General features: G+C 34.5%; 1 protein-coding gene across 3 annotated transcripts in view; it reads right to left on the reverse strand.

The window, feature by feature from the left end:
* Positions 1 to 9,880: 9,880 nt before the first annotated feature.
* Positions 9,881 to 15,941, reverse strand: part of LOC137006130 (NACHT, LRR and PYD domains-containing protein 3-like) — a 65,060-nt gene continuing 58,999 nt past the window's right edge. For all 3 annotated transcript variants that reach the window (XM_067366635.1, XM_067366642.1, XM_067366651.1), the window contains one exon: positions 9,881 to 11,262. In XM_067366635.1, the coding sequence (XP_067222736.1) occupies positions 10,715 to 11,262 (548 nt within the window). In that variant the 3' untranslated portion in view covers positions 9,881 to 10,714. The remainder of the gene's footprint in view (positions 11,263 to 15,941) is intronic.

Genomic DNA, 15,941 nt, shown 5'->3' on the forward strand with positions numbered 1-15,941 from the left:
AATGAAAAAGTAGAAAAATAGCATGTGAACTATATAACATTTAAAACAGATTAAACCATAATCTATCTAAATTAAAACATTGATTAAACCAGAATTTATTTCCAATAAACATTGCATCAAAAGCGGCTCTTTGTCTCCATCTCGTGGACAACGTGTAGAGATGCATCATCATAATATCTAAACAAAAGCATTCATACATTATAACTTTTTAATAATAAAATCAGCATTTTAAACTACGCAATAAAAACTTTTTCCACAGGTGTAAAATCAATCATTGTTTAGCACGTATGAGAAGCTACAAGTTAAAAAACTACATTTGTCTCATACCGATTATGTCAGCATGGTCGCTGCGTTATGACGCTGTCTTGGTGAGCCAACAACAACCGAACATAAGCCCAAAGCATAGAAACAAGAGCAAAAGCATTCATACATTATAACTTTTTAATAATAAAATCATCAGTATGTGAAAGCCATTTAAACAGCGCAATAAAACCTTTTTCCACATGTGTAAAATCAACCGTTGTTTAGCGCGTATGAGAAGCTACAAGTTAAAAAACTACATTTGTCTCATACCGATTACGTCAGCATGGTCGCTGTGTTATGACGCTGTCTTGGTGAGCCAATAACAACCGAACATAAGCCCAAAGCATAATATCAATGCATAAAACAGAAGTCATACATGCAACAAAAAGATGAATAAAGCTTTCGCCAGTTATGAAAACAACGTAACTAACAAAATAATGATAGAAAATTAACGAACATAGGTCTTTAAACAATAACGCAAATGTAGATCATAGAAAAAACAATCTTTCATATAGGCTAGTGTCAGCTGGTGCTAGAAACATTTAATGATAGAAACTTTTTCCTCTTTTCAATGAAATACCTCCATCCTTACTAAAACACGTGTATTTTAAAAACCACAGCTTAAATATTAAAAAGAAACTCACCGTTCGAAGACATCTTTTTCGGAGACTGGAGAAAAGAAGTTGCAATTTAGTTAAACTCGCAGAGATGTGTAGCTGAGATGTGATAGAGCCCAAACTTATATACACACCCTCGCAGCATAGGGATGGCGTCTTGTTTTTATTTTTCCATGTTGGGGGTTACCATGTGTTGAACAGATTAAGTCACCAGATAATGACTTTACGTGATAGAGAGATATATATATATATATATATATATATATATATATATATATATATATATATATATATATATATGTGTGTGTGTATAAGAGGAAGTGCGGGTGCGTGTGTAATTATATATATATATATATATATATATATATATATACACTTGAATTATTAGGTTAGAAACTGTTTTTAAAAAGATCTAGGAACTAAACATAAATCAAAGTCTAAGATTTAAACAGAAAATATACTGCTTGTTTTATCATACAGAATTCATTTTTCTTTTTCTTTTGTAGTTAAATAATTATCTTTTTCTTTTTGTAGTTAAATAATTTTAGTACTCCATATGAAATCTAAAGAGAATACCATTTTCATCAATGACCAAAAGATGGCGCCAGAGCTCTATATATAGCATCTGAAAAACCAGATGTTTTTTTCCATTTTTTCACAGCAGAAGGGTGAAAAGGCCAGCTTATCTCTCCAAATGTCTGAGTGCGCCCGAAAGACAACAGAAGATGCTTTTGTAAAGGATTTCCCATATGTGAAGGTGGTATTCCCACAGACAAGATGTTATTTAAACAAACTTTTAAAATGTGCGTGACTGTGGGTGTCACAAATTAGTTTGTGTAAGACATCAACCGTAAACATTACAGAGCAATCTGTTTTTCAGAGTTGTTGTCTCAGAATGCTAACGGACATTTTAATTTGACTAAAAACTATAAGAACGTGAGAGGGCAACATTAGACTATTGGATTTATTTAGCTTATAATTTTAAATAGAATAAAACACCATCTGAATGATCTGTCACATCCTACAGAGGGTTACAGCGATCTTATAGCGGGGTGCGCGAATAAATGTGTGTGTGTGTGTGTATGCTTAGCTCACCGGCGTTTTACGCACCCAAAAGGCATCGGACGTCCTTAGAATAAAGTATTTAAAAATATATGTTGAAGAGAAAATTATCCATTTGTAGGAATTGTATTCGTTCAGACTTTTCCTGGGAGATGACTCTGTAAACAGCACTCTGTCCCAACTCCCGCTGCTTTGAGAAAACAGTATTTTCTCAGGTTTCACAGCATGGTTGCTTAGACAGAGGGAGAGATTTTTAGACTTCATTGGATTCTTCTATTTGCGTTAAGGATCTCATAAAAAAGTAAGGACTGCTTTTTCCCCTACTCTCTGAAAAAATGTGTTTGTTTTAAAAATAAATGTTTAATACTGCTTTAGAAGTTTAATTATATACATTTTATTTATAAACTTTTAAAAGAAGTGTATGTTATTCAGTGAACTTTTTGAAATATACTAAATACACAAAACACCATTTTAGTATTCAACTAGGGATAAATTAGGGATAAATGATAGAAAAATAGGCATGTCTATGAAAGGTCTCCACAAAAACATGTCTACAAAAACCTCTTATGCTTTGACAAAGCTAAAATGAATATTCAACTACTTGATGAACCTCATTTTGGGTGTTTAATATTTCATAAAAATTTGTAAACCAATTTCATACAAACATCATTGCACAATGAAATCTTTTCCTGGCTTTATTGTGATGTTTTTAAAGTTTCCTGTGAGTATTGTAAATACACAATTCTTATTTAAACTTATTACTGTTTTATGTCTCATTCTTTTAACCACTAGCAAACTCACACTGTAAAATCTAATCATCCCACCCCATTTTAAATCTTGTAACTCAACCGATTTGGCTTATCGTTACAACCTCATTTTGGGTGTTTAATATAATTTATACACATTTTTCATTTAGGTAAAACTATAATTAACTGGTCTCAGTAAATTTAGTAACTGTTTGTAATTCAGTGTATTACAATTTTATCACCAACTTCCTTAAAAGAACAGAACGACTGAAATAATTTATTTCATAAATTATGTTTATTCTTTTGACCCGACTGTTTCTAGACTCGTGTTGCTTATCGTCTGCACAGACAGAGAGAGATGAGAGCGTCATAAAATGACCCAGAGCAAGCCGGAATGCGGATGCCATCACACCCTCAAATATGGCGTGTCAGAGTTCAAAAATGACCCTCAACCCTTTAAATTCATCTGTCTGCCATTTGATCACCCAGAAGATGTCCTGACAGTTCACAGGTCAACATCGCTATTCAAAATATGCGGACAAAGGTCATGTCGATCCTCGGAGAATCACCAACCATGTCAAAGGTCATTGGGGTGATACTACGGTCAAACATGGGTGGGGGATGGGAAAACTTCGTGGGTGGCCCGTGGGGGAGGGGAACGACGTGGGTGGCCCCCAGAAGTCACAGGGGTCACAGAGGTCAAAGGTCATCATCAATCATTTTGACACAAGCTGCATCATATTACTACTTTCATCAAAAATATCTTAATTTGTGTTCTGAGGACAAACGAAGGTCTTACGGGTTTAGGACAACACAAGGGTGAGTAATTAATGACTGAAGATTCATTTTTGGATGAACTCACCCTTTAATATCCTACGCTGGTATTGTATTATTTTGATTTGTTTGTTGTGAGTATCTCCAACATTTACCTTTGCAGTTTATCTTTTTGGTTCATTTCTGCTGCTGTTAACATTTCTTAGTTACTTTAACACTTGCTTATTTGTTTTGTTTGTTTAGTCTGTGGAGAGCCAACCCTTCTTCATTCGGTGGGCAGTATTACGTTTGGTTTGCGCTGTGTAATTCACAGAATTCTTAAAAAATATGTTGTCACGCCGTAACGCATGCATATTTCCCTCATCTAAAATATAAAACGATTGTATAGGCGTATATTTTTCTAATGTCTGGACTCCTTTAGTAAGGGATTATGAATATATTAATAGACGGTTCAATATTAAATGCATTCTTTGAGCGTTTATATTTCAAGTCACGAGTGTTACTTCTCTTTTCACACTAACATAAAAACAGATATCATTCCAGTTTATTTATTTATTTGTAGTGTTAAACACCGTACAAATTTTTCATGCCATTTTCTTTATTTAAGCAAACGTCATTTGGGGTCAAAAAAGACCCAAAGACCACCAGAGGGTTAACTCACTTCTTATCCAACACAAATGTTCCTTCATTTACCAACAGTACTAATGGACAAATAAGATAAATAACTTGTGTGTAGTTACTGTAGATTTATTCACATTACTGTACATTCATGTAATGTAATCAGTGTTGAATTCTTCATAACAGCACAAACACATCACTCTGATGTCTGTTTCAGGTTGTGATGTGCTCATAAAATTACTGAAGATGTTCCTGTCAGATGTTAAATAAATGTTTAGTAATCGACTTTATGATGTATATGGTTCAGAAATCCACTTTGGAGATGAACGTGTGCTCACTGAAGCCCTCCTGTTATCTGTACACAATAAAAAGTGTTTTTACAGTAAAATCTCTATACTGTACTGTCTAGTGTCTTTACTCCTTCAACACTTCAACAGTTCACTCTACAGTAGCTCAACAAATGTGATTTAACACAAGAACCGTGCTTTTAGTTTTCAATACTCACATTTGAAATCTCCTCCGTGTTCGATTATGATGTATCCTCTCCCGTGGCCTCCTGGGATAGAAGAGTGTCCATCGAGGAACACTTGAGAATCTGGGCGGAAGCAGTAGATCATCCGGGAACTTCTCGACTACTCTTTTATGATTACTGCGGTTTCTAACACACTTATTCTCTCGCCTGCTGCTTTTCCCCTACTGTATAGTAGAGAAGTAGACGGTTTCAGACTCTTTCAGCCAGAGTGTCTCAACTCTCATATGTAACGGTGTGTTCTGAAATATTCAGTGTCAGAGATTTACGGTGACACTGTTGCTGGGCTTACATGAATATTCATGAGATTCTGTTTTTTCTATAATAAATGCTTACTGTTTTCTCATTTTTGTTGTGTTTATTTTGTTACTGAGAAGAAAGTGCACGGCACATATTTACATACTCATCTAACCGTCGCTCTCAGCAGTGTGGGCAGCGTCAGATGTTCGTTTACAGTATATTGCTGGTCACGCATTTCCAACTTCATTTTACTCCTAAACGAAGAACAAAAAAGAACTTTGTTTGAAGTATACCGGGGGCCTTAACATTTTCAGAGTCGCTTCAACTGTACTTCAACAATACTGAATATTTCAGAACACTGGTGTTACAATATATTCAGTTTTTCTGAAATATTCTGTTCCACTGGGTGGCGCTTACGCGAATATTCATGAGATCCTCCTCTTGTGGGCGTGTCCTTGAGAGAACGCGCAAGCGAATGGAACTGAAAATATTAGTACACGCTCCTCAAATTTCGAAAAGTTAATAAAATATTTAATGTTAGTCAACAGTTCACATGTTCAAAACAGTGCATAGTTTGTGTAATATATGATAAATCGTCTGAGCTATTTTGCCTTATTGAGGACAGGCATTCAGATGAACAGTTAACGTAAGGATACAGCAGAGCAAACATGAGCCAATAACCTTGTTTTACACTGATGTGTTTTTGTTTAGCTTTTTTTTTTTATTTGAGGATTTAGAAAGTTTTTGAATAGTTTGATCATGCTTCCTTCGTTGTCATTCTGTGACTACAGGCTACTGCATAGTGTTGACAACTGGAAATAAACCTCTACAAATGTATCTGTGTCCTAATAAAAATAAGCTATAGACTGGTGTGAATATTCAATGTCAACCTTAATTTCTTGATTATTATTCAATCAATATTGGTGCACATTGAGTTTTTCACTTTCAACTGTTTTTCCAGCAAATTTCTTAACATGTAAATATTTGTACAAACAAAAAGATTCAACAACTGAGACATAAACTGAACAAATTTCACAGACGTTTGATGAACATCTGAAAGTCTGGTGTGGCACCAGCTGCTTTACAGAGGAGCATCTCATCCTCATGGACAGCACTGGATTTGCAGCTCTTGCTGTGAGATGTTACTCCACTCTTCCATCAAGGCATTTCACATTCTCAAACATGTCTGGGGGGACTTATGGGCACATGTGGTTTGGCACTGGAAGGACAATCAGCTGTCCTTCTGTCTCCCTGTAGCACTGTCTCACACATCTCACATTACAGACATTGCAGTTTATTGCTCTGTTCTCATCTGCAGTCCTCTTGTCTCCTGCAGCAGGACTAAGGCACGTTCGCACAGGTGATCAGAGACCCTGGGCATCTTTAAATCCACTTGTAGTAAATATTAATTAGATTAAATGTTATAACAAGTACAGACGTAATTACTCTATAAATATATCTCAAACTGAAAAGACATATAAAAATTCAAAACAATGTGTGAAAAGAAGCAATGCTGAATGTGAGGTTCTGAAGTAAATATTAAAACAGGGTCTTGGCACTCGGGAACAGCCTTCATTATGTCCGGATCACACACTGCCAGAGCTATCCAAGACTTCAGCTCTCACATCCAGCCTGAAACAGACAGTGACTTTACAAGATGATGAGAATAATGTGGAAACATCACAAGAGCAAAACAGAACCATATTATGACATTGGTGACAAAACAAGTATAATGTCATCTTGTAAAGTAGCTGTCTGTTTTTTCAGTGCATTAGTGCTGTATTACCTCACAGAAATAAATTATATTATTACCAGAATTATTTTATGTGACTGCTTTTGAAATTGTTTAAAATCAGGTACATACGGTTGTTTGAGTATGTGTTATGTTTGACACATTTCAGGGTTTTGTGCTGCAATATCCTGCCTTGTCAAACTTTAAATAAAACAAAACTGAATTATAATTTCCTATCATTATTATAATATTTTAAACAAAAATAACATTATTTAAGTAGCTGCTGGCATGAAGACTGTCATCAAAACAAAGCTCCAAAGGTTTATATTCCAAAGGAATATTTTATTACCTTTTCGTATATTTTATTACTAATATTTTCAGTTCCATTCGCTTGCGCGTTCTCTCAAGGACACGCCCACAAGAGGAGGATCTCATGAATATTCACGTCAGCGCCACCCAGTGGAACAGAATATTTCAGAAAAACTGAATATATTGTAACACCGGTGTTCTGAAATATTCAGTGTCTGAGATTTTCGGCTTACATTTAAGATAATTAGCCTATGTTTCAGCGTTAAACAAAGTCAAGCGTATATTCTAACTGTTATTGATGCACAAGATTTTATATATAAGCTATAATGTGTTATGTTGTGTTTCAAAAATTGCACGCATGCAAGAAAACATGTTAATGTACTTTAAATTTATTTTATTTATTATCCAAATATCTATAGCCAATATTCTTTCAATCTTTTGCCAATAAATATCCAAAGTTTTTACATTTTTTAAACAAGACTTGAAGTTGGGTTTATGACAAGCCAACATAAATTTGTCCTTCAAACTTTTCAGTCTCTATTGTTTTTCTTGATTGCTAATGCACAATTCATGAAACAATTCAACATTTTCTCACAACTAAACACAATATCAAAACTATACACCAACTTGCACAAACCTCAAATGTCCAGGTCAAAATAAAATGTTCTAGTCAAAAACTTATTCTTGTCTGACAAAATCAAACTTTGGCATCAGATGACACACAAAACATAACAAATACACAGACTACTGCACTGCCCAGTGAACACTAGTGAGATCAATATAACACGGTAACAAAAATACCTCTATTTCATTTTACTATTATAAATTGATCTTGCAGTAGATGAAAAGCATGAGAAAAATAAGTATGAACTTGGTATGCACCACAATACATTATACTATCAATTGCAGTAAAAGTAAATTCAGCATCCTCTGCGCATTTGGCTAAATTTTATTACAGTATACAGTATAGCAGTGTATTGGTCTTCTGACACAGACTATATCCCTTGGAAATCATTTCTCAGCGCTGCAAAAAATACAGTACAGCCTACGTATAACAAATGGCTACAAAGAGAGTTGACAATCACAACATTGAGGGTGTACAACGTGAAATTTCCCTCATCTAAAGTAGCATACTGGTACTGTGTAAGTTTAAAACCCCTGTAAATTATTCATTCAGCTCTCTCAGATTTTGACTGCTACCTAATGTTGTCATTGTAAACGTTTTGAAAAATGTATAATGTGTTAGCAATCGAGAAAAGCTAAAATACGTTTAGATTCTTACCCCAACTCTGCTATTAGTTTCTGTGATCGGGATCTCCGTATTGATTTCATGTTATTGGTTCGTCGGATGGCAAAAATACCTTTATCCATGATGAAAGTGGAGCGGGCGGTCGCTGAATCAGCTCGCCAAAAAATTACTAAAATTTCAGACATATTCGGATGGGACATTTCTCACAGGACTTCTGAGTTAGCCGGGAAGCAGAAATTTTCCGATTCACGTACAAATATGAGGAAAAAATCGTAAGTGAACTTGGCTGCGCTGTGTTTTTGACTCTCAAAGAATCGGTTCATAAGAGTCATTTGTTAATGAAGCACACTGGGCGCGCTGCGTGCAACCATCATTCACAGTTTATTGAAAGACGTGTTTTCTTGCCATTACTTTGCGTTGCGCAATTTTTTTTAGTCATCATATTGAAGCGCCGCTCCTGAAAAGCAGTACTTGAAACACTGCTTACATATTTTATTCTGTGATAATTTTGAGGTGGCAAAGCTTTTTATTAGGGTGGCAGATGCCACCCCGTGCCACCCCGGTAGATCCGCCCCTGTCCACGCATCCGGCCTCTTTGGCGCCCCCTAGCGAGATTGCGCCCTTAGCATTTGCCTATACTGCCTATATAACGGGCCGGCTCTGCATTTTATGATATATTTCAGGTTGAATGTGTCAGTAGCAAAGGCTGGAATCACTGGGATCACATGATCAGACCAAACTTTCATCTGTCTGGGATCACAAGACTCTGTGTAAAGTGTGTTAATGTGTGTTTAAATACAAGTGTTTTTGCTAATTAAATATGTCATGACTTCTCCTCGTTTGAGAATAAAATTTCAACACAGAATCAGTTGCTCTTTTTTATTCAAAATGAAACTACTCTCATTATTTACTTTCATCTTTGATATATTACAGATATGCAAATTACTACATGGTCTATTATTTTACCAGCTAATTTAAGAACTAATACATTTCATTGTGAATATACTGCAGGTTTGATCATTTAGTTTCATATATAGTTTCATATCAACACTGTGTTAAACTGAATCCTGATTCACAGTGCTTCATGTTTTTTCCACATTATAATGTTTTGTCAATTAAATGCATCATTTTGTGGAAAAAAAGATGTTTCCTAATAATATGAAAAAAATAATACTTCACTTTAGGATTTAATAAAGTCTCTTTAAAAATATTTACCAACTGAGCAAGCAATTAAATGACAGAACAATCACAGCAGTATGTATATATGTCTGATTATCCACATAACAATAATATTCCTCACACTTCTGCCAATTGTCTTCTCCATATAAATATTTTTAAATAAAACCTGCATTAGTAACTTTTAGTTTTGTAGCTGATCAATTTAAGCACTTGTAATTCAGTTTTAACATTTTAATTGTTGTGGAAAGCGCATTAAAATAAAACCTTGTGAAAGTGCTGCAGGGAAGCTAATATCACTGTCTCATCATGTTTCTGTTCATATAGAGAGCATTGTGTGTTTTGCAGAAAATGATAAAGAAGGTTTACATTAATTCATACAAGTCAAAAACATAAAGGGAACATAAACCTTATTACCCTCAATGTGTTTAAAATAATAATGTCTGGTTAAAGTTATGCAGGCTATCTGAGAAAGCAATAGGGAATGACACAATAATCACAACTGAAACTTTTATTATGCCACCACAGATACATTTATACAAGTTATCTTCTCAAACGAATTAAAAGAAAATCAAAACAGCTAAAACAAACAAACTCGATGTCTGTTGGCTCATTTCCTAACGATAGACCAGTAGTGTCTGTAAACGCTACTAAATTATCTGTCGCGACTCAATGTGACCTACAGACTATTGAGATTCATAAACAGTTATTAATAAAGAAGAATCATAAATTCATTTGACGCGGAAACACAATCAGGTGACAGAAAACAGTTCTGTGATCCAAGGACAGTCCACTAACATGTTCAGTGGCGCTCAGACACCGAATATTTCATCACACCGGCTCTGATGAATAGTTGTTCTCACTGTCCAATGACAGCGCGTGTTACATTCACAGTGACAGAGGATTGGCTCTTCACACTGAGGTGAAAGCTGATTGGTTGCTCCACGTGTGTCCTGACCAATGGCGTTTTTAACTCGACTGACAAACGGATAAAGAAAAGCAATTGGCCAATGCTTTTAAAAAGAGATTTAAAATGATTTATTAATGTACGTTTAAAACATGAATCAAATAAACAGTTTTAAATGTGTGTATTTATTGATGCGTGTAAAAATGTCCATTTGTGTTTGAATGATTAAATTGATGAATTGATTGTTGATGTTATTTTTCAGTGGGTTAGTGGATCTAAATCTGTAAGTGTCACTCCTGCTCCTCATAACGACACCACATGACACAATATACATGAACACTGAGTTCAACATTTATTACAATATTTCAACATTTACTTCATCATGTGATTCTGAGTCATTAACACACATTTATTGTGTCCTGATATTTCAGTGTTAATGTCATGAAGAGACTCTAGAACAGTTTCACTGATCCAGGATAATAAACACTAAACCCAGGATAGAGCGGTTGAGTGAATGTGGTCTGGACTGTGTGGATGAGGATCATTGTGTCTCCAGAGACGCTGTAGAAGGACAGAGTTCCTGCACTGTGATCCACATACACTCCTACTCTGTAGTAATTCTCCTCATTCACTGTTCTCCTGATGATGGGCTTTACAGGGAGATCAGTGTCTATCTTATTGTGTCTGAATGAGTAACTGTAGGGATAGCAGATCAAACTCCAGGACTGATCATTATATCCAAACACACACTCACCCCGTCCCTTCCTGCTGATGCTCTTATATGACACTGATATAAACACATGTCCACTGCACTCAATCTCCCAGTAACAGCGTCGATCACACACACTCTCTCTACACAACACCTGAGGATGATGATCAAATCTGTCTGGATGATCAAGATACGACTGTGGTGTGCGAGTGTTAGTAATCACTGTGTTATTCTCAGACAGACGGAGGCGTTTATGTGCTGTGTTCAGATCCGGAGTGATCCGATGGGAATCTGATGGAGATAAACACATCACAATCAGGAATCATCAATCTGTCCATCTTTTAATCTACACTGTAAACATGATTTCTGCTGCTTGTTAAATGAACTTCATTAAAATGAGTTAAAGCACACAATTACTGCACATTCTGTCCTGATTTAATGGAGTAAATCCACTTAAACACGTCAAACTGAAGTTCACTTCATCATTATTGGTGTAGTGAAGGAACTGAAACTGGGCAGTTCCCAGCATGCTTTGCTCTGGTCTGGATCTATCACAGAATCTGAGGAGTTCATGTAGGATTTGTCTCAGATCTGAACTTGATTTAGGATCTTCTGGTCTCTAGTTGTGAATCTTAAAGCCTCCATCAGTTCGGTGATCGACTCTCAGGTCTGTTACCAAGAGCAGCTGCTGTGAAGAAACGCTCCAGATTCAAATGGAGGATCAAAACAGCTTTAATGAAGTTTGATCAAAGCCTGGCACTGTATTTCACCAGTCTGTCATTATTCATCAGTGTTTTGTGTTCAGAAAGTCTTTCCAGCGCTGATCTTCATAGTTCATCATTAACTCTTTCCCTCCAAACACAGGATTTTCAGGGTTTCCGTGTTTTCTCTGTTACACACTGTTACACATCATCTGAATGAGTACAGACTCTGCTTGATTAAAACTCATTTATAAATTCATTATTTTATCATGAATCATCATCTGTCTGTGTCCATTATCTTTTCATCTCCCGATCTCCAGTGGAAACACTTCAAAATAAAAGTCCCGATAAATATATATATATTTATTTATTTATTTATTTATTTTTAAACAAAATAAGTACACAACTAATACTAAAACACACACTTAATTAATACTTATACTAATATAGTGAAGCAAGAAAAACCCTAAGCTATTTAACCCTTAATCGGCTCTTGGGGTCAGGTTGACCCCGCTGACAGTTTCCTTCGTTTTTAAAAAGTGTTCCCTTCATCTCAGGGGCATGAAACTCTGTGACTTTTCCTAAATAATCTATCTAAAAAATCTGGGCTTGATTTGGTTGTTCTAAAGGTGCGTAAAAACCGTTTTAGTCCCTCGGGGTCAGATTGACCCCACATTGAAAATGAATGGGAAAATAAAAAATTACTTTCTTTTCATTGCATGTGTCAAAAAATAAATAAATAAAAAATCCAGAATAAATCTGAAATGTTCTACATTTCCAGAAAGGTCTGATCTTAGACCATAAACACAAAGTGGAACAAACTTTCTATCTCTCACACATACACACACACACACACACACACACACACACACACATACACGCCTATATTACAAACAGGGGACTATCACTCTACACCCGCCAAGAGGGGACTAGTGTTTCTGGTCATTTTGAAGAAACAAAAATGACATACAAAATTTTCTTTTAAGGTCTTTTTTCATAATATAACTTCAAATGAGCATTTTTTTATTTTTTAAAAAATATGCCAAGAGGGGACCTGCAACTCTGACCGATGTCTACCTATCCAACAGGGGACCTCCATAGCCTGCAATGGAGCTATGTGTGAACAGTGAACTGGCAGTGAAAACATTATGTAACTTTATATAATTATGTAATGTTCACACAGGCATAAGGGATCACAGTAGGCATAAATATACACAATATACAAATAAAAAAAATAATGACCAAACCATCAGTTATTAAAAATTTTAAACGTTGAATTGCTTGAGGAAAAACCATTTGAATCAGTTTTAAATACAACGGGAGAAAAAATACAGTCAGTGAGATGGCAACAGTTCAAAAGCTAATGTTTTGGACATTACAGAAGAGTATTTTCTTTAAGAAATGTATTCTCTGTTGTGGATTCATACAGTATATGATCAGTCCACATATCCCATTTAAGCTTATTGTGAAGTATACCAAGATATTTATAATTTTGGACTGATTGTACTGGCTTCCTATTAATTAAAAAAATAATGTATGCTCTCTAAAATTAATAGACATTTTCTTTGTTTTGGAGATGTTTAGAGTGAGATTTGATTCCTTGCACCAATTTAAAAAGATTGAGGACTGGACTGTGTTCCTCCTGCCCATCATATAAGAGACTCACTAGCCATGTTTCCACTGTTGAGCCAAAAACTTCAAAACTTGCTGCATTAAAAAATCCTCAGTTGGCTCAATTAAATTATGTGAACTGAACACTGGCACTTCATTTCTTAAACCAACCAAAGATTTTCAATGAAACAATCAACATAAAAATTAATTTTGACCTAAAAATAAATAAATAAATAAATAAAAATCTTATTACAGTGTATTTTTTATGGCAAGAACTAAGTTCAAAAGTTTAAATCTAGCAGAAACAGGTATAAGGTAACAATTGCAGGTCACCATTTTATCAGGTTAGTGATTATATTAAACAAATGGATACTGGTCCCCTGTTAGATGGTGTGAAATGATCTGATTGCTTTGCCAGTTCTTCAGTTTCATTCATTTTGACCTTAAAAATCTTTTTACAGTGTATTTTAGTAACAAAAATGGGTGTTTTAGTGTTTTTATGAACATTGCTGCTACATTCAAAGATATACAGAATACAAAATATTGCTAAATATAAAGGTATAAATATAAAAATATTATTTAACATCACTGAACCAACCTACCAATTTCAACAAAACTAGGCTTTATGGGTTAAATCAATCAGTGAAATTTGATTTGATTAAACAACATGCCTTTGGTCCCCTGTTTGATGGTAAATTGTGACATCTGTTTGGTTGCTTTGCCATTTCTTACCATCACAAACACACTAAATATTTTGGAGGTCAGATCTCAAAATTTTATGTTGACTTGCTGCATTGCTACCAAATTGTCAGTTATCTCAATTAAATTATGTGAACTTAACTGACACTTTAGCTGAACCAACTGAAGATTTTCAATGCAGGAATCAACATAAAACTGAGTTTTGTCCTTTAAAATCTTTCTACTGCGATGAACATTATGAACATTGCTATTACATTCAGAGATAGTCAGAATAGGAAATATTGCTAAATATAAAGGCAACCAAGCAGGTGTCACTTTACCATCTAACAGGGGACCAGTGTCCTTTTGTGTAATGAAATCAATATAACATGCACATTTTGCTGCTGCTTAACTTTACCATGTACACTTTAACTTGTGTGAAAATGGGCATGGAATGGTGAATAAAAAAGTCAATTATTAAACCTTACTGAACCAACCTACATACTTTAATTTATAACAACAAAACAAAGTTTTATGGGTTAAATCAAGCACAAATAGCTCTTTGAAATAATACCACTTTATACAGTGAATATTGATTCAGTTAAATAAAATGATTTTGGTCCCCTGTTAGATGGCAAATTGCGAAATCTGTTTGGTTGTTTTGCCATTTCTTACCATCACAAAACACACTGTAAATATTTTCCAGGTCAGATCTCAAAATTTTTTGTTGACTTGCATTGCTGAGTTGTCAGTTATATCAATTAAATAATTTGAACTGAATGTCTTTTAACACTGGCACTTTAGCTAAAACAATTAAATATTTTCAATGCAACAATCAACATAACACTGAGTTTTAACCTTTAAAATCTTTCTAAATTGTATTTTTATGGCAATATCTGGTATTTTAGTTTTTATTATGAACATTGCTATTACATTCAGAGATATGAAACATTGCTAAAAGTAAAGGCAACCAAACAGGTGTCACACTTTACCATCTAACAGGGGACACCTGTTCTTTTGTGTAATGAAATAACTATTACATGCACATTTTGCTGCTGTTTACCTTTACCATTTAACTTGAGTGGAAATGGGCATGGAATAAAGAAAAATTGTAACATATTGTGGTAACCTGTTATTGTAATGGCAAATTAACTAATTTTGTTGAAGTCAATAATTAAACCTTACTAAACCAACCTAAATACATACATTTTTACCCCAGAAAAAGTTTTATGGGTTAAATCAAGCAGAAATAGCTCTTTAAGGTAACAATTGCAGGTCATCACTTTATACAGCGATTTTTTATTTGATTAAATAAAATGCCTTTGGTCCCCTGTTTGATGGTAAATTGTGGCATCTGTTTGGTTGCTTTGCCATTTCTTACTATCACAAACACACTGTAAATATTTTGGAGGTCAGATCTCAAAATTTTGTGTTGACTTGCTGCATTGCTGCAAAATTGTCAGTTATCTCAATTAAATTATGTGAACTAAATGTCTTTTAACACTGACACTTTAGCTGAACCAACTGAAGATTTTTAATGCAACAATCAACATAAAACTGAGTTTTGACCTTTAAAATCTTTCTAAATTGTATTTTTATGGCAATATCTGGTGTTTTAGTTTTATTATGAACATTGCTATTACATTCAGAGATATGAAACATTATGTAAAGGCAACCAAACAGGTTTCACACTTTACCATCTAACATGGGACCACCGTTCATTTGTGTAATGAAATCATTATTACATGCACATTTTGCTGCTGTTTAACTTTACCATTTAACTTGAGTGGAAATGGGCATGGAATTAAAAAAAAAGGTAACATATTGTGATAATCTGTTATTGTAATGGCAAATTAACTCATTTTGTTGAAGTCAATAATTAAACCTTACCAAACCTTAAATATGAAGTTGAATGACAACTTAAATACATGAATTTTTACCCCAGAAAAAAGTTATATGGGTTAAATCAAGCAGAAATAG

This window comes from Chanodichthys erythropterus, chromosome 3 (genome assembly GCF_024489055.1).
Source record: "Chanodichthys erythropterus isolate Z2021 chromosome 3, ASM2448905v1, whole genome shotgun sequence".
NCBI classification, from domain to species: Eukaryota; Metazoa; Chordata; class Actinopteri; order Cypriniformes; family Xenocyprididae; genus Chanodichthys; species Chanodichthys erythropterus.